This window comes from Anser cygnoides, chromosome Z (assembly GCF_040182565.1).
Source record: "Anser cygnoides isolate HZ-2024a breed goose chromosome Z, Taihu_goose_T2T_genome, whole genome shotgun sequence".
Classification (NCBI taxonomy): domain Eukaryota; kingdom Metazoa; phylum Chordata; class Aves; order Anseriformes; family Anatidae; genus Anser; species Anser cygnoides.
The window spans coordinates 13,743,956-13,769,134 of NC_089912.1; the positions used below are offsets into that span (position 1 = coordinate 13,743,956).

Sequence of the window (25,179 nt, forward strand, 5' to 3'; positions counted from 1 at the left end):
TTGTTTTTTTTTTGTTTGTTTTTCTATTATTTCTATTTCACTGTAAGTCCTGAATAATGTCATGGAGTGCCTCACGCTTGAGCCCACAATGGATCAAACATGAAAAATGGTGGTTAAGGCCATGATCAAGGCTGTTGACGAGGATACGTATCTGAAAATCCATCAGAACTGTAATGACAGAAGAGTGCAACTACGGAGCTGTGTATGTATATATATAGATCTGGCAAACAAGGTTTGCTGGAAGTAACATACTAATTCACATACTTTAGTGGAGATTGAGGAAAAAAAAGCTCTTGGTCACAATACCTTTCATGTCTGGCACAGCTGAGGCAGACAAGTATTGTGATGAAGAGCTCATATGCCAGATAAACTTATCCATTTTTCCATGTTTCCCATCCATTAGTCTAACTAAAAATGCAACTTAAGACTTTTTTTTTTGTTAGAAGACATGCGGAACATTGACCATCCTAGCTTTATCTTAACCCTAAACAAACGTGTAACATAAGCAGTTTTTCAATCATTCAGGCACAAAAATATGCATAAGAAAACAGAAATTGTCACTAGTAATCTTACTAAATTTTAAGCAGATAAGAGTTGGAATGACTAGTAAAAAATAATATCCCCTTTTTGAAGTGAACATCTTAGATCTGCTGGAAGACCCGTAAAATATTTCCCCTTTTCAAATTCACCACAGGTATTGTGTTAAAGCTACTTCATAAAATTTAATTTCACATTTCTAGTTTCTGCAGTTGTCTGTTCTCTACACCTAAGTTTCCCCTCCCACTCTCAATGTAACCCATTTTTTATTATCTAAATATATTCTGCCATACTTTAAAATAAGACTGTTGCTATACTAATAAGATGTTCCTGTGCATTAAAAGCTGAAGTCATGTAAAAGACTTGTACAGGTTTAGGAAATTTTGCAAACAAGATATTCACTTATCACTGAAGCACTGTCTATACATCAGGTCAATGTTCTACCCCTCAAAAAGCCACCTATTTCTAGGTTTAAAAAAAAGATACAGGAAGAGCCATATTAGGTTTTATAAGGAAGTAGAAAAAAGCTGATGGAAAATTACATGAATGCCACTTCCTTACTAGCATATTTGACCAGAGTTAATACAGCCAGAGATAACTAATAAAGTGATTAAGAGCACCATTGAACTTAACAGCTCTCAGGGCTCCTTCTCTGCTGCCAAACACCATGGTCAAGAAACAGTCCTTACACTGAAATGGGGAAACTTGGCTAGGGTGCAGGTGAGACGGTATCACTGGATCACAGCCATTTCCTAGATTTCCATCTAGATGACCTTTAAGCACTTGCAGATCTATTTCAATCTGAGCTACAACAGAAGGGCTTCCTGCAAAGATCCTGTGCACTGCAGACTTCAGAAAAGCAGTCAAATGAAAAACAGTGTAAAAAGTTTTATTTGCTCTGTAACTCACAACAAATCAAGTTTAAGTCATCCACAGTATTTTCTCAGTTATATTCTGTCACAAAATATGAACAAAAGCATCTTTTCTTCTGTATACACTGTATTTCCCAAGTGCTAATTAAAACAATTACAGCAGATTAAGAACAAACCTACAGCATTCCTTTACTTTAGCCGGTTCTGATACAGAGGCATATTTTTTTATTTGGGAGTCAACTCCAAGAGACTTAGCTAATTGCACAGCATTTGTATCATCACTGATTAGCGTCCCCAGAGCCACAAGCAGTCTAAAAACAGCTTCAAGATCTTGAACAACTTCCATAACTGTGTTGATTACTGATAAACATTGAGCTTTGCCCTCAATGTTGTTGACTTTATGTAAACATACAGCATAGTTCAACGTCAGTGTGGCAAGTGCAATGTGGATATTCTTATTATTGCCTGACTTCACTTCTATTGCTTGTGTCATTATTTCATCCCTTTGTTCCATCAAAAGCTTCTGGCCTGCCTGGTTGACAAAGCAATTGCAAAGAGCTCTAAGTGCCAACAGCTGGTTTGCTTGCTTTCCTTTAGGGTTCAGAAATTTGAGGAGAAGGTGGATAAATTGCACATGATCCTTTTCACCACAGAAGTTCGCATTCACAGTGGGATGCCTGACAGACAATCTAAGAATGTCTAGGGCTGGAAAGACAATATCTAAGAAACAAAAAAAGTGTTTTAGTATTAGAATTGCATTATGTGCAAACATGCTGGTGAGTTTATTTCTGTTGGAGATACTCTTAAATCCCTAGCTTTCAGAACAGACAGTAACAGTTTCATGCAGAAAGTCAGATATATCACAAATTATCAAAAAATCATAAAAGACAGCACTGACAAACCCATACTAATACTTCCATTAATGACAGAAAAAAATATGCTCCTTCAGATTGACACAGTTCTTTTCAAACAAGTCTTAGAAATTCTTCCTAAAAGCTAATCGCTAACACTGAAGGCAAGCACTGAACACAAAATACGCATAGTAACTAATCCAAAGTAGTTTCTGAAAACTTCTCAGTTACTGAACACTCCTGTACAGGCAGCGTATCAATTTGTCCTCGCTCCGTATCTTACAGTTTAGTGTAACTACAGAACTGCCTGCAGGAAAATGATGCTTTTAGGCTATCTTCAGCTTTTAGACATAATTTAGAAGAAAAATAAAAGATATTCTCAACTGATCAGCTGGGTATCATTAAGGAATCCAAATTTATAGTTTGTTCAGTAGTTCCTCTCAACTTCCCTGAATTTCAAATATATTTGGCTCTTCAAGTCTACCACCAGTATCCCAAGCTTACAAACAGCAAGGAAGCTGAACCTGCTGAGCTACCCATTGAGCAGTTTTTCCTGCAGATATGAAGCATGTTGAGAATTAAGACTTTGTACAATATAGTCTGATATGAAGACATTAGCCACCACCAGTTCCCAGCTCTACAGAATATAGCTTAAGTAATGTTATCTGATGAACAGCAATTTTTAATAAAAACAGTATTCTTCCTGTTAATAAACTTTTAACCATAATTTTAAGAAAGCAGTTCATTTTAAACTGCATATTTAGCTATCTGAACATGCAACGTATTCTGTTTTTCCAGAATGTACATTTACAAACAAAATAGTCTTTCCAACTGGTCCATCAGTACTGATAATGTTAAGTTATTAAATCAAATTAAATCGCCTCCACTTGCATTCATCAAAAAATGTTATTTCAATAATCCAGACCACATAAACTAACTTCAGTAACTTCCACCATACTAAACAAGATATAAATTTGAGATTTTTTTTTCCTGTAACTTATCTCTGTAATTTAATCTCTCATTTGATAGCAAGTTAGGACTCCAACTTTACACTTCTTTGCTGTATTTCCTAACAAGTTTCACAGCTCTGTCTTGAGGAAGATCCTACTAATGAAATAACTGCAACCGATGTTTACATCAGGTGTCTCTTATCTTTACTGTTGTGCCAACAACAGCAAATTGACTGCTAACTACCAATTCTGAGTTCTGTTAGTATCTGTATGTCCTCTTCTGGGTTCTGTTTGGGTTATAGACTCTATGACACAGACTGTAACAGCCAGCAACAGTGTTCTGGTTCATGTTGAAGTACCCATGAGAGAACAATATAAAAAAATAATTTCATGTGTCTACCTTCTGGCCAGTTAACTGCTCTCCATAATGTTTGAAGTTGTTGTGCTGTAGGCATTTCTGCAGAGGTATTACATGTTGCAGACAATAACTTTTCTAGCATGATCAAGTCATCTTCTGTAAGCTTTTGTTCTTCAGTTGCAGTACCATTAAGTTCCTTTAGTTTGCCTGTAAGACCAATAGAAAGGTACAGTTTTCTGACATTACAACTTAAATCCAGATCTTCAATAAAATACTGCACTACAAAACACTTTAAAAAGAAGTTACAACTATTAAGATTGTTTATATATCTTTAAGGAAACATTACTTCTCTCCGTTTCATCATGTTTCTAATTTTAAGTTTAATCATCACAACAGATGCTATAAAGCTTCTTCAATATTGAAGCATAACGATTCAATATTCGCATCTTAGCCCATGTGTAGGCACAGACGCAGAAAAGAATCCTAAGACCAATAGTTGTCAAAACTGAAATGTGATTCCTCTTTACTATTAGGGAGTAGAAACAAACTATTGAAACAGATGTATCAGTATAGTATGATCAGTATCTGTAGTTTCATTTGCTTAAGTGCCATACGCAAAATATGATTGCACCTTGTCATGTATTCAAACTTCAATCTAACTTAAAATCCAAGTCTTGGAAGTGGTATTATAATGTACAGCATTGAGCACCTGGCAATCGTGGTTCTTCCAGAACTGATGAGGGCCATGTCAATAAGCATGCCAGCAGGCAGCATTACATTAGTACACCTTTAGGTAATGAGTTTTAAAGCATGCACAAAAGTGAACTGTCTGTCCGTTATGAAAAAAAACATACAGCTATTAAATCTAGCCCTGTCCAGCTATATTTACGAATGTATTTAACCATGCACTGTTACAGGACTGCAGGAAACTCAGTAAAAGTAGTTGTCAGATTTCAAGCCTAAAAAATAGACACATTAGGCCTATATTTAATTATCCCTGAAGAACGCCGGACAGAAAGAAACAATTGAAGTATGTTTTGGGGATTAAATAAAAGTCGTTGCTTTGCTGCAACAGAATATGAAAGTCGACCGTTCTTGAAGTTCTCCTTCTTATTAAGTTCTGGACAAAGTTTTACTGCAAAATGTAAGCAAAACTAGGAGGAGGCTAGATATAGTTATTAGTGACAACCTCATAAAAAAAATCAAGTTGGTGAATCTCTTACCTCCCTGAACAAGCAAATACCAGCCCACCATAAAGAATTCAGGGAAAGAGGGCATGGCCAACTGAAGACTGACCAATACTTTTAAATAGAAAATGAATCCTGAACAAGATGTAGAACAATAGAAAAAAGCTCAGCAGCCTGTCCTCTTCAAGAAGTTGGATAAAGGTGAAGGTATATGTTTTCTAAAAAGCAGAAGTTCTTAAGTTTCCTCATCAGACTACCTATAACATTTTCAAGTTCTGTATACAAAGGGGAGGGAAGGAAGGAAGAAATGAAAAAAAATTGAGTAAAAGAATTTTAATGTGGAGATTCACGGCAGGTACTGTATTTTTCTGCACTGTGAACACAAACTGGTATACATAACCATACTAAAGCACTCCACAGAATCACAGTGAAACAAACTGAAGACAAATGGTACAGATTCTGTGGAATAGCTATGGGAAGTACAGAAGAGACTGTGGAATAGCAATAAAGATGGAAAGAGGGAGAAATAGAAGGCAACAGCAACATTCATCAAAAGTGTGTAGTATTACTAAATATTATACACTATTTTCTTTTTCTGTAATGCTGAATGTTCTGCTTAAATATAGAAGAGACCATCTGAACCTGTGAAACTGCAGAATGCTTCACTTCAATGCAGCTTAGATTACACTGTACGGCAACCTCGTGAACTGAAACTTTCATGTGCAAAACCAGAAACGGACTGCATATGACGCACATATCCAGAAGCTCGGAAAAAAATGCTCAGTGTTCAAATGTACCAGCTTGGTAAACAAAACATGGAACAGCAGACATAAGCTAAGGGGGGAAAAGAAATTATATTCTGCATTAGATACGAGTTCTTCTGAAAATTAATTGTATTCCTAAGCCTTCAAATCATTAAAGTAATTAATGTAATAATGTAATTTTAAAAGGTCAAAACTGAGAATGAGTAGGAAAGCTATGGGAAATAATTTAGCTTTTTGAAAAGATCAAAAATTAAGTCACTTCAAACAAAAATGAAAAAGCCATCCTTGAAATTAAAATACTGACCCAATATCTGTGTAGGATTGGCCTGATCAAAGGTGACAGCATCTTTCTTCGGGAAATAAATATTTTCAGCTTTTGCTGCAGCGGATTGGTAAGCGCCCATTCCTACATAAAGGAAATATAAGAAGTTCAACAGCATATCAAAGTGTTTGACATAGAACAATACCCTACCAGTAAGTCTTTCCAGTTGTCCATTACTCAGACTGGCTTTCCTAAACCTAGAGTAATGCCTCCACAAATTGTTCATCCCCCATGTAGAAGTCTATTATACAAGTGTGAATTATTACATGATTTCTGAATTACAGTGAAACGTAATACAGTCATCGGAATTGACACTGCAATTAAGATATGAAAGTGTTCTAAAATTAGAATACTTCTTACGCCCCTTTTCATTTTCATAATAAATAGGAAAAGATTTAGTTCTGCAGATATGACCAAGTTATGTCACATACAATAGTATCCTAACATCTCTTTAGAGAAATAATAAAAAGCTTTAATTTATGATTTTCTAGAATAACAGGTGAATTGGTAGCCTATACTATGTAATTTCCATTTAAACTGCATATATTAATTTCTTTGATCAACAACGGTAACTACTGGCACACCAGAAATCAACTCAAGAAAACAGGTTACTATCATACATGCTAAAGCTCATGGTGCTACAGTATAAGAAGGACATAAAACCATTAGAGGGTGTCCAAAGGAGAGTAACAACGATGGTGAAGGGTATTGGAGGGGAAGATGCACGAGGACCTCTGGAGTCACTTGCTTTCAGCTTAGAGAGACAAGGAGACTGAGTCTGCAGCTCCCTCACAAGGGGAGAGGAGGGGCAGGCGCTGAGCTCTGCTCTCTGGGGACAGCGACAGGACCCGAGGGAACGGCATGGAGCTGGGGCAGGGGAGGGCCAGGCTGGGTGTTAGGGAAAGGTTCTGCACCCAGAGGGTAGTCGGGCACTGGGACAGGCTCCCCAGGGCAGTGGGCACGGCACCAAGCTGCTGGAGCTCAAGAAGCATTTGGACAACGCTCTCAGACACATGGTTTTATTTTTGGATGAGATGGGAGGTGGATACGATGATCCCTGTGGGTCCTTCTGACTCAGGATATTCTGATTCCTACATGTAAAAGGCTTTGCTCCCCCTATTTTCTCAGTAATTTCTAAAATATAAGTGGTTTCAATCATTACGCTTAATTAAATATAAATTTGCAACAGCATAGAATTCATGTCAAAAGAAAAAAAAAAACAAAAAGATCAGTGATGCTTTTTATAAAGCAGGCCTCATTTCTTACCTGTATATGGATCAATCCCACCCATTGGAGCTACTGCATTTGATGCGGAACCAGGAACATAGCGCCCAGCACCTAAATGGGGGGGTTAGACTTTTTAAACACCACCATTGGTAAAGAGCTAACATACCTACTTTCAGCCACTAGTTTTGAAATATCACTACTAAGGGTGTTATTTTGCTCTAAAATAATTAAAAAGAAGTCCTTCAACTCTTCCTGAAATTTAAGGATTTTATCTAAATGCATGTGTGAGGGTGGTGCTGGTGGCAGTGGCAGCACTCACAAGCTAAGTGACCCACTGCTGAGAGACATTCTGTCATGCTCCCTGGCACCACTGGTGCCAAAACCCTTGGTGCAGGCAGAGGGTGCTGCTGCCCAGGCCTGGCCTTTCCCTCTGCCTGGGGTACTGTTAGCACCTCCTGAAGGAGCTGGGCTTTGGATGTGGTGCTGAGTCCTCAGGTGAAGGAGCTGCAGGGACAGGTGACAAGGCTGTGAACCATCAGTTCAGAGGAGACTGGCAAGGTCTTTGTATCTGTAGACACCAGAGCCTGAGTCACACAATGCAAGGGAGAAGACAGCTGGAGATCATAGTAGAAGAGGTATGGAAAAAGACTGTCAAGATGGGTAATACTGTGGCTTTTGGCATCACCAGGAAGGCTCCATATGTAGATTTGCACCTGCAGAGCAGACACTGTGCCCTGGCAGTGTTGAGGACAAACACCCAAGAGGGTGTTTGAGATCAGAGGTGATCAGTCTGAGATCAGAGCCAGCTGATACTGCACCTAGCATCTGCAGAAAGGGGAAAGGCAAGCAGCGGTAGGTGGCCTCCTCCTGCAGGGTATGGAGGCACCTATCTACTGATGTGACCTGTTATCTTGAGAGGTTTGTTGTTTGCTAGGAACCAGGATCCAGAAAGTCACAGAGAGACTGCCACAGCTTGCCAGGTCTTCAAACTTTTACCCCTGCTACTCTTCCACCCAGGCATCAATTATAATGCCATGAAAAACCTGGAGAGTATCAAGTGGCTGAAGAGCCCCAAGGGCAAGTCTATGACTACAGGACCCTCTCCAAGGAGCAAAAACTATTAAGAAAGATGGGATGTCTTTGTAAACAAGCTCTTCACTATGAGAAGGGCTTTAAACTAGCTATGCCAAGAAGGGTTGGAATCTGAAATTTAGTACGGAAGGTACCAATAACAACCACATAAGATAAAAAGAATAATAGGATAAAAAGAAAACTAATTCTATGAAAATAACCAATCCCAAGCTGGTTACACATATAACAGATGACAAAACATAAGGTTTAAGAACTTAGTCCTCTACTGTAAAGGACAGAGTGACATGAGGCAGATCAGACAAGCAGAGAGCTCTCTCCTCTACTAAACAGGTCTGGACAGGCTTTGACATTTTCCACAGCAGTAGAGACCACCTAACCAGTCTGTCCCACACAGCTGCCCCAAATGGAGCACTGCAACAAACAGGGCTCTGGAGCCGAACACACTGCAACTGAACACAGTAACATACCTTAAATGCTGGCAAGACAAATTTCAATATGGAGTATGAATTTTACACTACCTGTAAATGGATCTGCCCCGGGTACCGTACTTGATCCAGATGAAGAGCCTGGAACATAACGTCCAGCACCTGGTGAAACATACACAGCTTGATGTTACTAAAGTACTAAAATTTTCAGACAGATGCAACTCAAAAATGAAGCCAAAAACATCAAGTATGTCTCATGTCTTATTGTGGCGTTATGACAAATTTAATCCTCTCCACATACAGTTCTGCCAACACTGAACAAATCCTTCCTAATAATTTCAGGGCCCAAACTTTGTTTTCTAGGATATAACCACTATGCATTTGGACACAGACAAATCAAAGGTATATGCTAAGTTTATACAACTGCAGTTCCATGAGATACATTTGAACCTGACTTAACGGCCTGTATTCTCATTTGTAGTTCAATGCAGGAGTAAGGTCTAGAATTATTTTCACGCTTTGTTCCTACCTTCAACTTTGTAAGACTGGTTGCAATGTGGTTTATTTTGTAATACAATGGACAGGATGTAATCAATTAGCACATTTCTACTGGTGAGTAATTAACTTTTTACAGTTCTCAATCACTCTTTGAAAAAGGGTCATTTATGTATTTCACTCAGTTTCATCCTTTGTCTAGTTAAATTTTTGTATTTCTTTCATTGCCTTAGCAGCATCTGGCTACCTGTTACCCTAGTATAAAAGGTTGGATTTTCTTACATTAGAAAATTAAGCCTAGGCTGAAAAATACAACCAGCTTGATTAGCATTTTGTTGAAAGATTTGATCTGACAAATATCTCACAGAGTTGACCAGTTTTTGCATTTTTGTCACATCTATCTGTGCCATGCCCTCCATGATTTGAGGACATGAAAGTCCTATACAGGAAGGTGAAGTTGAGGAACTGGGACACTGAAGTCTGGATAATCAGACTGAGTTGGACTGAAAACTGGCTGAATAGATGGGCCCAGAGGTTGGTACTCAGTGGCAGGACATCTAGCTGGTAACCAGTAACTAGCAGTGTACCCCAAGTGCCAGTACTGGATCCGATCCTGTTTCACATCTTCATTAATGATCTGGATGATGTGGTGGAGCATATCCTCAGCAAGTTTGTACATGACACAAAAATGGGCGGATTGGCTGATTGTCCATGGGGCTATCTTACCATCCAGAGAGATCTGGACAGTCTGGATACATGGGCTAACAGAAACCTCTTAAGTTTGACAAGAAGAAGTCCTGTACCTGGGGAGGAACAACCACCATGCACCAACATGTGCTAGGGACTACTGAAAACAGGCTGGCAGAAAACGGACACCAAGTCAAACATGAGCCTGTGATCTGACCATGCCACAAAGAAGGCTAATGGTATCCCAGGCTGCATTAGGCAAAGTACTACCAGCAGGAGGAGGCAGGTAATTCTTCCCCCTTCTACTCAGCACTGAGAAGGCCACGTTCGAAGTGTTGTGTCCAGTTCTGGGCTCCCTGCTATAAGAGAGACATGGACATAACGGAGAGTATAACAAAGGGCCACAAATACGATGAAGGGAATCATGGCTGAAACATCTCTCTTATGAGGAAAGATTTGAGAGCTGGAACTGTTCAGCCTGGAAGAGGCTCAGGTGGAGTCTTAGCAATGTATATTAATAGCTGGAGAGAGGGTGCAAAGAAGACAAAGTTGGTCTCTTTTCAGTGGTGCCCACTGACAGAACAAGGGGCAATGGGCATGAAATGAAACACAGGAGGTTCTGTCTGAACGTCAGGAAATACTTCCTCATTGTTCAGGTAACTGAGCACTGAAAGAGGTTGCCCAGAGAAGCTGTGGACTCTCCCATGCTGGAGGTACTGAGTAGTCACCTGGACAACTGACTCCAGGTGGCCCTGCGTGAGCTTGGGGGTTAGACCAGGTGACCTCCAGAAGGTGGCTTTCCAACCTCAGCCATTCTATGACTTGAAGTCTGCTTGTGAAGTGACCCAAGCTGCTAGTCAAGCACTCAATAATAGGTTTCAAGTTGCACTACAGTGTACAAAATACTCTAAATACAAAATACAAAATACTCTAAGCCATTCTGCCAGGTTCATTTCCCACCCTTGTGAAGAAATATACTTACAGGGAAACTCAGTGCATAATATAACACGTTTGTACACATGTTTATCCCTTTGTTACTTAACTTTTTAGTTGTGAACCACAAAGTTTAAATTTTTACCTGTAAAGGGATCTGAAAATTGTGTATTTGTATTCAATGGTGTTTGTCCCTTAGTGTTGTCCGTAATAAACTTGGCCACCTGATCCAGAAACATTGGATTTAGATCATTCTTTTGCAGGAAGTTGTATGCAGTCAGCCAAGGATCATCAGTTATGTTATATGGCAGTTTGTAGGAAGGTCCATTTTCGTTTACATCAATAGTGAAAACATAATCATACTCCTTTAAGTAGAATAAAAACAAGAACAAATGAGAAATTTGTCAGCACATTTGGCATAGAGATGTACCACATGCAGACTAATAATGACCCAGGGCTAAGCCTGAAAACTTTAATAATGCTACTTGCAGACTGTATCAACAACAGTCTCCTACAGAGTTTGCAAATAAAAACCACTGAAGCTGTACCTTACACTTTCCAGAATTTTGTATCTCAAGAAAAGCAGGCTAGAACAATAGATCATGACAATTTATGTATAGATATATTATATATATTATATATAGATATGTATAGATATATTACAAAGTAACAGAATGCATCAGGTAACACTCATGGTCAGCTGCGGCTGCCTACAGAGGTACAGGGTAGTCAGATGCCTCAAAAAAACTTCAGGCCAGAAAGCACATTTCTACTACTAAAAAAGAACCAAGTCCTAAGGCTTCTTTAAAGCATACAAGAGAAAATGAGTCTCTGAAAGGCATTTTTTAAGTGGTGGCACAAGACAGATTTTTCTGTGTACACGTCACTAAAGGAAACGTTTACTTTTTGGACTATCTGTCTTTACACTCAAAAGACAAAAGAAAAGGGACACATGAAGCCTGGTACCTAATATTTCAGGTGACCCTCACACCTCTCATTGTACATTGTAGGGTTCTCTCCCTTTGGAAAGGCAGTTACAACTAACTTTACAATGTATTAGCAATAAATACTAGAGATCTTGACTCTTTCTTTAATAGCTGGCAGTTGACCTTTCTGCAACGTAATTTGTCTCTGCTGGCTTGCTGGTTTTACAATATGCATTTCAAAGGTAAAACAGAAAATATTTATAATTCTACCTCTCAGTTTTAATAGATCAAAGACGGACAAAAGAATATCAACAAATCCCTGTTTCCTAATTTACATTTTAGCTAAGTAAAGACCGGGATTTATTTTTTTTTAAATGTGAAATTAAGCATTTAACTTTGAAAGGAGTAAAGCCTATTAAAGGTTGTGTATACCTTTCCTTCAAATAAAACCTTTCCAGATGTTTGTTGCGTGGCTCCAGAAGAACCAACGACATCACCAATCTTTATCCATCTTCCTTCACTAACACTCCACTGATATGCTTCAACTTTCCCATTGTCTTTAATGAGCCGTGTCTGTCCATCTCTTGTTCCTGCAGACAGGAATATTTAACAGTTTTAAGAAATTTAAGAGTATGATTTACTTTAGGAGAGAAAAAGAATGTCTTAAATAGCAATCAAATTTAAGAACGAAAAGATAGTTCACCAAGATTTGAGGTCACAGTGCAGAAAACTACATACTACATGTTGCAACAAAAATAGTGGAAATTCTGAGGATAGCATTTTACGGTTATAGTAATGGTATATGCCACCAGACTAAGTTGTGAAAACAGTCCTTAAGTATTTCAAAAGTTCACCATTTTCCCAGGGAGGTGACAATCAAGAAAGGTGATACTCTCCCGTGGTCTAACAAGATGGGAAGCTTCATACAATTGTAAGATTTATACCACTTGCTAATCAGAGCCAAGGGGTGAGGTTAGTTCACTGGTTACTTCACCTGGGGAAAAATATTTGTGTATTTAAGAGTAATCCTAACTACCAATGCTTCCAACTGTATCCTCAGTAACCTCCTGAGTACCTGGAAACTGTAAACTGCGTTGATCAAGACAAACTGTTTTTCAAGTTGAAAGCCAAAGCAGAGTATTTGTCTAATTTTCCTTAGGAAAAAAATTCTAGTCCTTTTGCAAAGTACATGACTGTCTCTTATTATTGACACAGCTGGCATAATAGATCCAAAACATCTTGAATACACTGCAGTGTCCTGTAACTGAGGTTTTCCTAAGTTATTTTGTAAGAGAAGTATTTTAGCCACTTTAGTCTAGAAAACACACATGTATATGTTAGGATGTATACATACAGACACACACACCTAAATATTTAAACTACAGTCTTGCCTCCAGAAGAGGAGATGAAAGAAAGCAGAGCAAAATTGAGCTGTTTTCTTTAGTAACTCTATTAAACATGGTCAAACCCCCCCCCTCCCCCGAACTTACGGAAAGTTTTGGTACCTCAGAACTAAGATCCAGAGGCAACTCTAACATAACAGAGGTAACATAACTTACCAGGTTCCTTAAGATGTTCTTTTCCAGGAAGGTCTTCAGCATTAATATCCCCTAAATCACCAGTTTTAGGGTCAATGGATGCTTGGGAAAGTTCATTTTCAAAAGCTTGAATCTCCTCAGCACTTGCTGTTCTTTCCAAAGACTCTGTAAACACCCTTACAAATCCATCACTGAACAGAGACAAAAACATTCAAAGAGAAATATTATTTTAAATGTCAAAATGATTACATACATTCTAATAGTGACTTCCATGTCATGAGAAACCACCATTACTTCTAACAACCCTCTCCTTTTTTTTTATAAAAAGAATTTGCCCTCATGCTAAAAAAAGCCCATAGGAAGACTTACATGGGTAACTTGAAACACAATCTGTAGTACAGCTTTAAAGTCAAATTAGGATACGCCTATCAAATGTGTTCTTGATACAGTATCTGTAAGTCTATTCTCAGTCTACTCATAGTTCACCACATTACCAAAGAACTTACTCTTTAACTGCGTAATTCAATACCAAAAGAACGACTTTTTGGCTGAATTATAGCACATACTTAAATTTAATCCCCACACACACTTTCATGACTCTATTTTCAAATATAATCAGAAATGAAAATCAAAGTGATGCATAAAATTTCACCAAGAGTTTTGCAAATTTAGATTTGAAAATGTACTGAGAATAAAACCTGGATACCTTGCACCAACTACAATGTCACCATTATCCAACACACAGCAGCACCACACAGACTGAGCTGGGAGTCTGATTGTTTGAGCACATTCCCCTCGTTTCCATATTCTAAGAGATCTGTCCTCTCCAGTAGTTACAAAATCTGCAAAGGAAAACATAAAAAAGCTTTTAAAGCATATTTTCGTGTAATGTGATACTAGATGCCTTTTTACAACTCGGTATCTAAAAATTAAAATAGCAAAAGAACTTTTCTACAATTTAATACTTCTCTCAATCACAAGAAGAGAGCTAAAAGAATGCCACTACAGAGCTATCTTCTCAAAAAAAAAAGTGCATAAATTGCAGACTGAGCAGCCAGACAGGGAACGAAATCGTTTGTGACAAAAGACTACCTCCTCCTTCAAATAGTTTAAACAAAGAACTTGGGAACTATCACTGTTTTGTCTTAACACTGCGCTTCCAGAGTACCACAGTTCAGGAAACATGCATAAAGCATTCTCAAAAGCAGACCCCTAACTTCAGGCATCTCCTCTATGAGGGGTTTCAAGGCAGAAGAGATTTATGATGTACACATCATACCTTTTCCATACCATACATCCACTTTACCCTCCGAACAAATGTGCGAGTCCATTTGTACACACACACACCACACAAAGGTCACTGACTTAGAATTTCTTCTGCAACCATCTGCAAGTTAGTCTGAACCTCCAAACCTCTAGCTCTAAAAACAAAGGCATAAGCCATATAAAGAAAATCGCTGAACTAAACTATTTATAAGCTACTTTGAAAACTTTCTGTGCAAGTATTGAAGTTTGTATTACTTCAAACTGCTAAGCCACGCATACCATTTTAACAGTCTGAAACAGTGCTGAAATACAAGTGGCAACCCAGATGGTAGTTTTGTCCATTTGTTTGCCAAAGTTTCACTTGAGCTTTATAATTAGGTTTAATCTAGGACCTTTCATCTCACCTCAAAGAGCAATTCTGCCAGATACATGATTTTCTGTCAATCACAAAAATTTCTTATTACTTACACAAAAGAAAAAAGAAAAAAAAGTGAATGAAATGCTACCCGAGTTCTTTGGTTACGGCAGCTCCACTGAACTACTGAATGCCTCATCTGCCATTTTATTTTGCAACTATACGGGCTAAATCTCAAAAAAAAAAAAACTTACCTTTACAATGAGGGAAAACAGATATGCTGTATATATAATTTGTATGCCCATAATACACCTGCAGACACTCGCCAGAGATCTGCCATCTTCGAACACTAGCATCATTAGCACAGGAAAGGAATTCCATTTCACTGAGAATGGCTAAACCTCTCACACAATCTTCATGTCCTTTGTAAAAGAAAGGAAAACTTTTAATGCAGCTTTTCTTTCCATTACCAGCAGTATACCATTTTACACATCTATATCCTGGTAACCAATTTTCATTATGGAAGCACTCAAAAAAAAAAAGCAATTCATTGCTCAATATCCTGTGGAAAAAAATATAATCCTTATAGAAGGGATGTGATTTCCAGGCAACTTGAGATACTTTAGAAATTCTGCCTAGAACTTGTTCAATTTATATAAGGCTTCGTGGTTTCTGATTTATTTTTTTTTACTGTTTTTAATAGAGCACATGATCTTGATGAAACTACTAATTGCAACAATATTTACCAGTGAATGTTCTTTCACATCTGCCTGCCTTCCACAGCTTTATTGTTTTGTCAGCTGAACCGGTCAACATTAATCCCTGTTCAGGCAGTATTTTTACTGCCCATATTGCAGCTGTGTGACCCTGAAAAAAAAAAAAGGACAACAATATTGCTAGACTTGTAAAAGTCAGTATGTATTTTATATTCATGCAGAAGAACTTCATACCTGTAATGTCATCATACATCTGTCATGCAACCAGACTTTGGCTGTTGTATCCCATGATCCACTTAACAATGTGCCAAATTTTCCAGATGAAAGGCTGCAAACTGGAATAAATGTTCAGATCAACAATGACACGTTTCTTGCACTGTAGCAAATCTTATGCTAGCAATTTTAAATTAATTATTTAAGGACTTCTGCTTGGTATTAAAAGCATATCTAGTGTTGAGGAGTTCAGGGAAAAATTAAGTAGAAGTGTAGATGTACAGCAAACTAGAAAGGAACCACTTAAGAATCTCCTCACTTCAGATGAGGAACTTGCAAATCTTTTTACCATTCATATTTTATAATTTCTTTCAGTACCTGATCTCTTCTCAAGCTAAAATATGTTGACAAGCAGCACAGATAGTCAAGAAAAATTATTAATACAAAGATTTAGATTTAAGATTACAAAGTCAAGATTTCATCAACATTATTGGGTTATGTCCTCACAAAACAAGACTTCATACCAAAAATACTTCACTCTTCTTGGATGGCAAAATAATACCACCGAGAAATTGTACTAACATTCAAAGATTTATTTAACATGGATATAATTTGCAAATGCTCCACTAATACACAGCTACAAAACTGAAAAGGCATAGTGCTAATAAAGCACAACAGAAACTATACAAAGTAGCAACAAAACTATACAAAGTAGCAACAAAACTATACAAAGTAGCAACAAAACTATACAAAGTAGCAACAATGACAAAACTATACAAAGTATACAAAACTATATAAGCCATAAACAGAATGCACTGTCCATCTGAAAATTCATAAACGAAAGCACGGCCTTTTGTTTCTTTACTCTGTGATTCCACAGTGGGAACTGGATAGTATTCTGCTGCTATGAATTGTTACTCAGGTACTAGTTTTCCCACTTCTAAAACATATTTTACAATTAATCTGATTTTCCATTTTTTAATGTTTGGCATTACTGTAAGAATTGCTACAAATACTTTTTTGTAATGGAATCCATAACATACCTCATATAGTGCCTCATCCTTTTTTGCACCTCTGGATGGAACATGCCAAATGTTCTTTTATCTACTCAATCATCCTAGGTTTCCTTTTATACACTGTAAATTATTCTATACCTTCTGACACACTGACATTATTCTGGCATCATTTTATCTGTTTCTCAGAGCAGACCAAGAGGCTTATAATGCAAAGACAGAAATTTTTGGTGCTGCGTAGCAATCCATGTTATTTTCAAACTGGTCTTGAGAGCCCTTCTTTAACATAGTAAAAGAGACCCAAAACCTTCAAGTCTTGAAATGAAGAATTCTGACATCCCATAATTACAAGATGAGGCTGTTCAAAGGTCTTTTAAATACTAGATCAGATCACGAAAAAATAAACTTAGCATGCTAATATGAAAATTGCTCAACATTTTATGGCTCCAGAAAAGTTATCGGTTTAATATGTCACACGCTGCACTGACCTGACTAAAGAAATGAAGTTTCTGCAATGACCTTTTAGACTTCACCACATATTTAAAGTACCACTTTATATTAGATCCCTATCTAGGTAACAAAAATGGGCAGTGAACATTTGTTTATTTAGGAAGCTCGCTTTTTCTATTTCTATGAAGTTAGATGTAAAAATACACGGAAGATGAATTTAACTGCTTCAACCCTTGGCAAAAGGGCCACCATTCTGTGAATTGCCATGTGATCACTTATGCAGCAAATGCTCAAACACTGATCAGTGTTAACTCAGAAGTCATTGTGACAAGCTGTCACTGTGCGAAATGAAATTATAAAGAAGCTATTTTACAGAGGCCATAATCAAAAAGTTAGGTACATTAAGTATCAAAGAAATTAAAATTGAGTTTTATAACTTGATTTCTTGTCTAATAAATTACATTAACGTTTATACAATAAACTCAAAAAAAAACTACTACATACCTGCGTTCTTATGACCCTTAAGGACATAAAGAGGAGCTGTGTTGTCAACTGTGAAAATGCAAATATTATGATCATTGCCACCAGTTGCAATCAGCCCACGAGGATAGAGGTCACTTGGAGGTATGATGCACACACAAGATACAAAATTTGAGTGGCCACGCATACAGTGCATTTCAGTAAAACCCCTGTTAAGACTAAACATATGCAATAATCAGTTGAGAGTCACGACAGAAACAGTACTTATTTGAAGCACTGAACTACAACGGGCATTTTATATTCCAGCTCTTGAATTAGTAACTATCCTTGCAGTGTGCTTACTATGGATGACCTAGGAAGAAAACTTGGAGAAAAACTACACTCCAGCATTCCAGACCAGTAAGCAGTATTTAAAGCTCTCCACGTATTTTTTTTTCCCACTCACAGAATCCTGGTATAGCTTAGTTTTGTCGTTTACTGCTCAGTTGCAAACACTGTGCCCAATTTCACAGAACCACAGACCAGTTTGGGTTGGAAGGGACCTTAAAGATCACCCAGTTTCAAACCCCTGCCATGGGCAGGGACACCTCCCACCAGACCAGGTAGCCCAAAGCCCAACCCAACCTGGTGTTGAACACCTCCAGGGATGGGGCATCCACAGCTTCTCTGGGTGTTCTGGTGCCTCACCACCCCTATGGTGAAGAATTTCTTCATTATATCTAGTCTAAACCTACCCTCTTTCAGTTTAAAGCTGTTACCCCTTGCCTTGTCACTCCTCGATAGAGTCCTTTGCCGTCTTTAGGTACAGGAAGGAATTTAATCAGAATTTAATCACAAGTAGCTGCAGCTTGCATTTGTGAGATCTTTTGCTGTCCCAAAGCTCAAACATGTTACTCCAGCACAATGCAAAATATCAGGGCACATAAACAAAGAAAGTTTACTGCTTACAAAATCTATACTCATGAGCACTGCAGAGATTTAAAAATTAATAATTATGTCTGATTCAAGCAGCACCTTTACTTTTTTGTCATGACCCAGCCTCAACAGTGAGCACACTCACTGGAAAAAAATGCTACTTATATTAAAGGTATTGTTTTTGTTTTCGTCAAAAACTGTATTATAGAACACTGCTATTCATATTTTGTACTGTAATACTTGGGGAACGTAGGGAAATCATGATATTCTTGTAAATTTTAAAACATTTTCTCTGCTGAAGGCACAGAGAACAAGGCGACACCTTCCTATGAAACTTAATAACGAAAACAACACACCGCAGCTTGCTTAACCCCAAACCCCCCGTACGGCGAGCCCATTGCCGATGCTGTGGCTAATTTACTAATGGCTAACGCTTTCCCATCACCGGGCCCTTCGGGGGAAGGCAGCTCACCCGTCGGGAGCCCAGAGCCGCGCGGTGCGGTCCCGGGACACGGAGACGAAGCCGCCGTCGGGGAAGAGGCCTCGGGCGAGGCCGCGCACGTCCTGCTGGTGGCCTGGCAGCGAGCAGCGCAGCCGGTAGACGCCGCCGGCGTCGCCCGCCATGGCCGGAGGCCGGCGGAGGCCCTGACGCAGCAGCTCCCTGCCCGCCGCCGCTACCGGAACGCGCCGCGCTCCGCGCCGGAAGAGGAGCCGCCCGATGTGCCGGCGGCGGGGAGGAGCCGAGACTCTAAGTCCCAGCAGGCAAAGCGGCGCGTGGAGGGTGCAGGAGGCCGCGCCGCCGTCCCGAGGCATTATGGGAGTTGTAGTTTGAGGGGCGTAAGCGGTGTTGCTGGGATACCCGTGGCGGTGCGCGACATGGCGGTGTCGGCGGGCCGCTGAGGGGGCTGGGGCCAGCGGGTGCGAGGGGCCCGGCCGTGACCAAGGCGTCCCACAAGGTGGTGTTCACCCAGGGAAGGGAGGCAGCTGAAACAAGGGGTGTCCCGAGGGGTAACGGGTTGATAAACCGAGGGGTAGTGAACGGAGCGCTGCGGGGACCGCTGTGCCTGCGTGCTACCCCGTCAGGGCGCTGCCCTGGGGAGCTCCACATCAACCCCTCATGGACCCGTGCTGTGGTTCAGGTGGAAGGGGCATTAGAGATCAGTGTCAGCCATTGGAAGGGGGGAGAATTAATCTCTAACGAGTTGGCCTCTGGTCGCTTCAAGCCATCTTTCCACGTGAAAGGACTGTTATCCTTCTCTCCTGTTTTCCTTCTTTCCAGGGAGGGATTCAAAAGGAAACAAATATGGCCAGTGGTCACAGACCTCCCATAGCTCGGCCCTCTTCAAGAGCAGGAATGGGGCTGACAGCAAGGCCAGCCTCTTCAGCACGGACTCCATCAGCAGCCAGGATAGGAACAGGGGTATGTTAAAAAAAGTTGAACATCAACTTTGGTATCTTTAATTGTTATTCAGGTTTTTGTACTTTTTCAGTACCATGACTAGAGAGAGATTTTCTCAGGAAAAGTTGAAAGATTTTCAGTCATAGAGAGTTTTACTTTGTGATTTTGGCTGAAAGAGGTGAGGGAATTCTTCCATCAAGACTTCACCTGGGAGATCTTGATAATGTCACATACAGTGAACAAGGTACACAGTAATCTTTTACCTCAAGAGGTAATCTTGTACCTTTCTACAGCAGACATTTCTCTGAAGCTTTGTTTACCTGAACAGGTGTAAATCTAAAAGTTTCTCACATTAAGAGTTTAGAGAGTGATTCAAGCTTTGGCAATTACATAAGGATAAAAAAATCATAATTCAGCATTGGGATTTTTGGTTTGTGTGTGTGTGTGTGTCTGTCTGTCTGTCTGTGTTCTAGATGCCTCCTAGTACATCAAGACCTGGTTCTCGTGGTGGTTCTGCGACTGCTAGCGGAATCTTGTCATCTCAGATTAAAGTTGCAGACCGCCCAGTGACACAGCAAGGATTAAGTGGAATGAAAACTGGAATGAAAGGTATTTTTTGTTGAAAATAGCTATCAAAGTGTCTGAAAAAGTTCTGGAGAAATATTTATGGTTTAAAGGAAAACTGTTCATAGTTGTGTAAATTGCAGGGTGCATAGCTATGACTACAAAGAGTAAGAGAAAGGAATGGAAGATTAATGCATCCTCCCTCCTTTGCTTTTGGCCGTTAGAGAAGACAAAGGCTTTTCTATGCCTAAGCTTGCTATATGATTTTTACGTCTATTTAAAAATCATTAGAATAGATTAGAATACAACAGGATACACTGTATCTTCTTCCAGAACCACAGAATAATTAAAATACTTTGTTGCATCGTAAATATTCATACAGCTAAAAAAAGTTGTGTGTTTTCACGACAGTCCACAATGAATTTCTGCCTTCATTTGTTTTAACAAAGTAAAATCTATTGTCTCTGCTTGTACAATCTGCATGTTGTTTTCCTAATTTACAGTTAATCAGAATGTGTTGCTTTCTAATGAACTGTCGTCATGCTCTCCTTTGTCAGGTCCTCAGAGACAGATAATGGATAAAACGTATTATCTTGGACTGCTGAGGTATGTCTTGAAAATACATTCAAACTTTGGAAGGCTTCATGCTCTGTTCCCTTTCTGGCATAAAGGTAGAGGTAGAGCTATGCTTAATAATAACATGGGATGAGTGGTGTTCTCTGTTAATGAAATCTGGTCTGTTATTACACATAAGAAGGTCATTTTACAGGGAGCTTGTAGGAGAACAGGAATTTTATGCTTATGTCCAAGTACAAGATTTCTTTGAAGTTTTGTTATTAGGCTTGTTAAGTTAAATGCGCTCCCACAGCATTAGTTCCAGAAGCATCAGTGATTTTGAACTTCCACCTGTAATAGGTCTCATAGCTCCAATTGTAAGAAGTAGCATCTCAAACTAAGTACTTTTTTAGTGTATGCTTCAGGTGGTTTACTTGAATTATGCATTCAGATGGCAATGACAAAGACGTCTGCTCCTTTGTCAGCTGGCCATATTGCAGTATTGAATAATCAATCCTAAAAGATGTTGTTCTATACAGGGATGATACAGCATCCTTCCACAGATTGTGGATGATATTTTTTTCCGGTCCATCTGAGAAGGATTCATGTCTCTTTCACCAGAAGGAACAAAAAAATAATTAAAACATTTTATTTCACATCCAGGTTTTCTAATAATTGCTACAATTTTATCTGATAGAACCACTTTATTTTTTCCCCTCTTTTCTCTAGCTTTTCTAAGAAATAGTTGGTTAGAAATATGGTACTGTGTGAAAAAGAGATACTGATTGCACATCACTTAGAGTAAAATGCTGTTTCTGTTTTATCTGTGTTTTAGGTGTATATTTAAGTTTGAGTAACTCTTTTGTTTATTTTTTGCAGGAGCAAAACAAATGAACTCACAACAGAAATTAACAAGCTGCAGGAAGAAGTAGAAATGTACAAGCAAGAGAAATCTGTCTACTTGTCATATGAAAAAAGGTGAGCTGTGCCGTAGCTAATACAAGGTTAACTTTCTCAGTCACAAGACTTTGTTCTAGGCTTCAAGGAATCATTAAATATTTTTTTTTTCTCATTAGTTCATTTTTATTATATGATGCTTCCTGTCTTAAGTTTGGCTTCTTGTTTTGTATTTAGGGCAGAGGCTTTAGCTGGTGAAATCAAAGAATTTCAAGGTCAGCTAGCAGACTACAACATGGTATGCTGCTATCAGCTTCTGATACTGAACACTCCCTTTTCTCCTTTGCTTCGTGCTGTTTTTGCTTAACTTCAACATCTTTTTTATTGATGTTCCTGTTTAAAAGTTTACTGGTTAGTACTGTGTTTATTCAGTTACTGGGAAAGAGAAAAATGGGAACTAAGCAAAACAAGAAAGTTAGGAGAAGCAGTTGCATTTAAGAAATTACTGCTGCGTATTATTTGTGGGTTTGTACACCTACATATAATGAGAATTACTTCTGAAAACTGTGTGTAATCTATTCAGATTCCCAAATCACATTTTTGACAATAATAGATACCTGTGGTGTTTTCATGAGCGTTTTGCAAGTTGCTCCTTTTCTCTGTATGTATAATTACAAAAAAAAAAAAAAAAAGGAGAGTGCCAACAGGTTGGAATTCTGTCTCATTTCAGGTTGTGGATATACTTAACACCAATACAGACGTGGCGGAAGTGATTCATGATTACAATATGGTAAGAATTAGGATGCTTGCTACATTTGAACAATGAAATGGTGTATATTACATTTTGGTACTTTGAACATGACATGTATAAAAAAGCAAAGCACTAATTTAAAACTTACACATTTTTTTCCAGTTAAATTGGCCATACTACTTGACGGTGTTCTTTGTTTGTAGTGAGACAGCTATCTGAAGCATTGTCTTCAAAAACCACATGACAGTGCTTCTGTGTTTTAGATTTGAGAAGGCTGTGTTCCCAACTCAAATTTCAAGTGTTAAAATAAATTATTTATTTGACTAAGAAGCATAGAATGCTAGTCTTATGAAAGGCAAGTTCACTGGACTGCACTGCCTTTAAAGCTGCCTGATCCTCTGGAAATTTATTTACTTCTCTTTTGCCTTCTGCCTTTTAAATGCCTCCAGCATAATAAATATGAACTAGGTCTGAAACGTGGACAACCACAAAATCAATCAGCTGTGTTCTTTAATTTTCTTTATTTTCCAAGATAGAGTTTTTATGCAAGTATTAAGGCTATACAGGTATTAAGCACTTTCCATTTCTTGTGATCACTTTGTCCTTTAGCAAAAGCAGCTAGTCTTAGAAAAGGTTATTTTGGTAGCTTGAAAAAACACCTGAGTATTTTTTGGCCATTTATTTTTCTCCACATTTCATTGAAAAATAAAGTCACATCGTCCGCATGATAAAGAATTCTCTTTAAAGTATTATATTTGCATTCTGTCTGTAGGCTTAAGCAATATTTGCTAATAGATAGTAATACTAATTGAACTGATTTGTTACAAACTTGATAGCATTTCTTTTTCAAACACAGAGAGAGATGTCTTCTTACTTCTTTTGGTTTCCAGTGGAAGACTGCAATTTTATAAGCTGTTTCTTCAGTACAGCCTGGGAAAATCTCTGGAGTAGGAGACATCTGCTCCTCCTTTCTGTACTGCATTCTGAGCAGCTTCTTGCTCCCTTAAAGCAAACTTTGCACTTGTGTATAAGTATTTTTTTTATTATATATTATATCAAAATACTTTTTTTTTTTTAAAGTTAAAGGTTCAGAATGACCGAGACGCTCAGAGTGTGGATAAAATTTTCACAGAAAGACAAGCGTGAGTACATAAAGTATATGCTTCTCAAAAGCTGTTAAAATCATACCTGAACTTGGTAAAATTGAGATTATCTAATTAAGAAATTGTTAACAGTACAATCCATACAACAAGGGACATCCCCAAACAATTTCAAGATCCTATACCAGTATCAGGATGGAGCTGGATCCCTGGCTTTAAACTATTCTGAGCAACTGCTGTGGAGATACTTACCATTTCATCCAGGAGGAGCTAGGTGGCAGTGAAGACTCCTGGATTGTGAGGACCTACTTTTAAGGTCCTGGATTTTGGAGGTTGTGTTTCAGTAGCAGAGTGGAGAAAGTAAGCAGAAGTGGGGTCTAGAACTGAGATTCCTGTCTGGTAAAGTAAGGATGTGTGGAAAGGAAGACGAGATCAGTGAGATGCTTGCAGTAAGAATTCGAAAGCCATGAGAACGGCTCGTGTACTGTTAAGCTGAGAAGGTGAGTTTGAGATGTTTAATTTAGGGACAGGAGATATAAGGAGAAGTAAGTCTGATCCTACTGGGCGCCAGAAAGAACAATAAGGTTTTATGCATAAATAAATACTTTTTAAAATAACGATTTGCCATTTAATATGCACTTTTCCACTAATACTGTGGTTTTCAACAGCTTGTAAATATGTCTATTCTATCCCTAAATGCATTTTTAAGCGTTAACAAAATGTGCAGAGAAAAGCATTGGTTCAGTATCAAACTAAGGCATAAAGGCATGGTTTAGTGGATAATATTGGTGCTAGCAGGATGGTTGGACCAGATGATCTTGGAGGTCTTTTCCAACCTTAAAGATTCTATGATTCTATATGCAATAATGATATTTATCATTTTACTGTATGTAGACACATTTAAGGGAGTGGAGAAGTTGGTCTTTGTTACTCTGCTAATGCTGTGACATTGTTGATTCGGATTCAGTCCCCAGTCTGACTGTGGTCTGCTTCTTCAGTGCTTTAAATAAATATTTTTTCATCTCTGGCTTCTTCACCTCTTGAGCGTCAGTAATTATGGCAGCTTCACAAGCTGCTTTTTGAAGATATGGTCATGTTAAGCAGTGTACGGTATGCTTTTTATCCCCCATAAAAAATAACATGATCAGTGTTATTTCATGTTTTGAAATACTTATTTCATGATTCATGAAGCAATAGCTTGTTTCAGACTTGATGAGATGAAAGGAGATGGACTGCTTAGGTTCAGTTGGTATTGTACATAAGTAGCAAAACGTGGAAGGCTAAGTAGATGGAGCAAGTATACTACAGTTTTGAAAAGTCAGTTCATCATCCATTGTGTAG

General features: G+C 38.5%; 2 protein-coding genes across 2 annotated transcripts in view; one reads left to right on the forward strand and one right to left on the reverse strand.

The window, feature by feature from the left end:
* Window positions 1–1,410: 1,410 nt before the first annotated feature.
* Window positions 1,411–19,280, reverse strand: PLAA (phospholipase A2 activating protein). The gene is made up of 14 exons (XM_013193371.3): window positions 19,045–19,280; window positions 17,682–17,875; window positions 15,736–15,836; window positions 15,532–15,652; window positions 15,040–15,207; window positions 13,871–14,006; window positions 13,186–13,355; window positions 12,059–12,216; window positions 10,846–11,065; window positions 8,679–8,747; window positions 7,108–7,179; window positions 5,824–5,925; window positions 3,611–3,775; window positions 1,411–2,129 (listed from the first exon to the last, which is right to left on the reverse strand). Exons 1-14 carry the CDS (start codon window positions 19,194–19,196, stop codon window positions 1,564–1,566), a joined length of 2,394 nt encoding a protein of 797 aa, XP_013048825.2. The 5' UTR covers window positions 19,197–19,280; the 3' UTR covers window positions 1,411–1,563.
* Window positions 19,281–19,379: 99 nt separating this feature from the next.
* IFT74 (intraflagellar transport 74) overlaps window positions 19,380–25,179 on the forward strand; it is a 38,833-nt gene continuing 33,033 nt past the window's right edge. Inside the window, exons 1-8 of the mRNA XM_066988168.1 lie at window positions 19,380–19,528; window positions 19,852–19,992; window positions 20,445–20,580; window positions 21,093–21,141; window positions 21,970–22,068; window positions 22,225–22,285; window positions 22,718–22,777; window positions 23,819–23,880. Of these exons, the coding sequence (XP_066844269.1) occupies window positions 19,876–19,992; window positions 20,445–20,580; window positions 21,093–21,141; window positions 21,970–22,068; window positions 22,225–22,285; window positions 22,718–22,777; window positions 23,819–23,880 (584 nt within the window). The 5' untranslated portion in view covers window positions 19,380–19,528; window positions 19,852–19,875. The remainder of the gene's footprint in view (window positions 19,529–19,851; window positions 19,993–20,444; window positions 20,581–21,092; window positions 21,142–21,969; window positions 22,069–22,224; window positions 22,286–22,717; window positions 22,778–23,818; window positions 23,881–25,179) is intronic.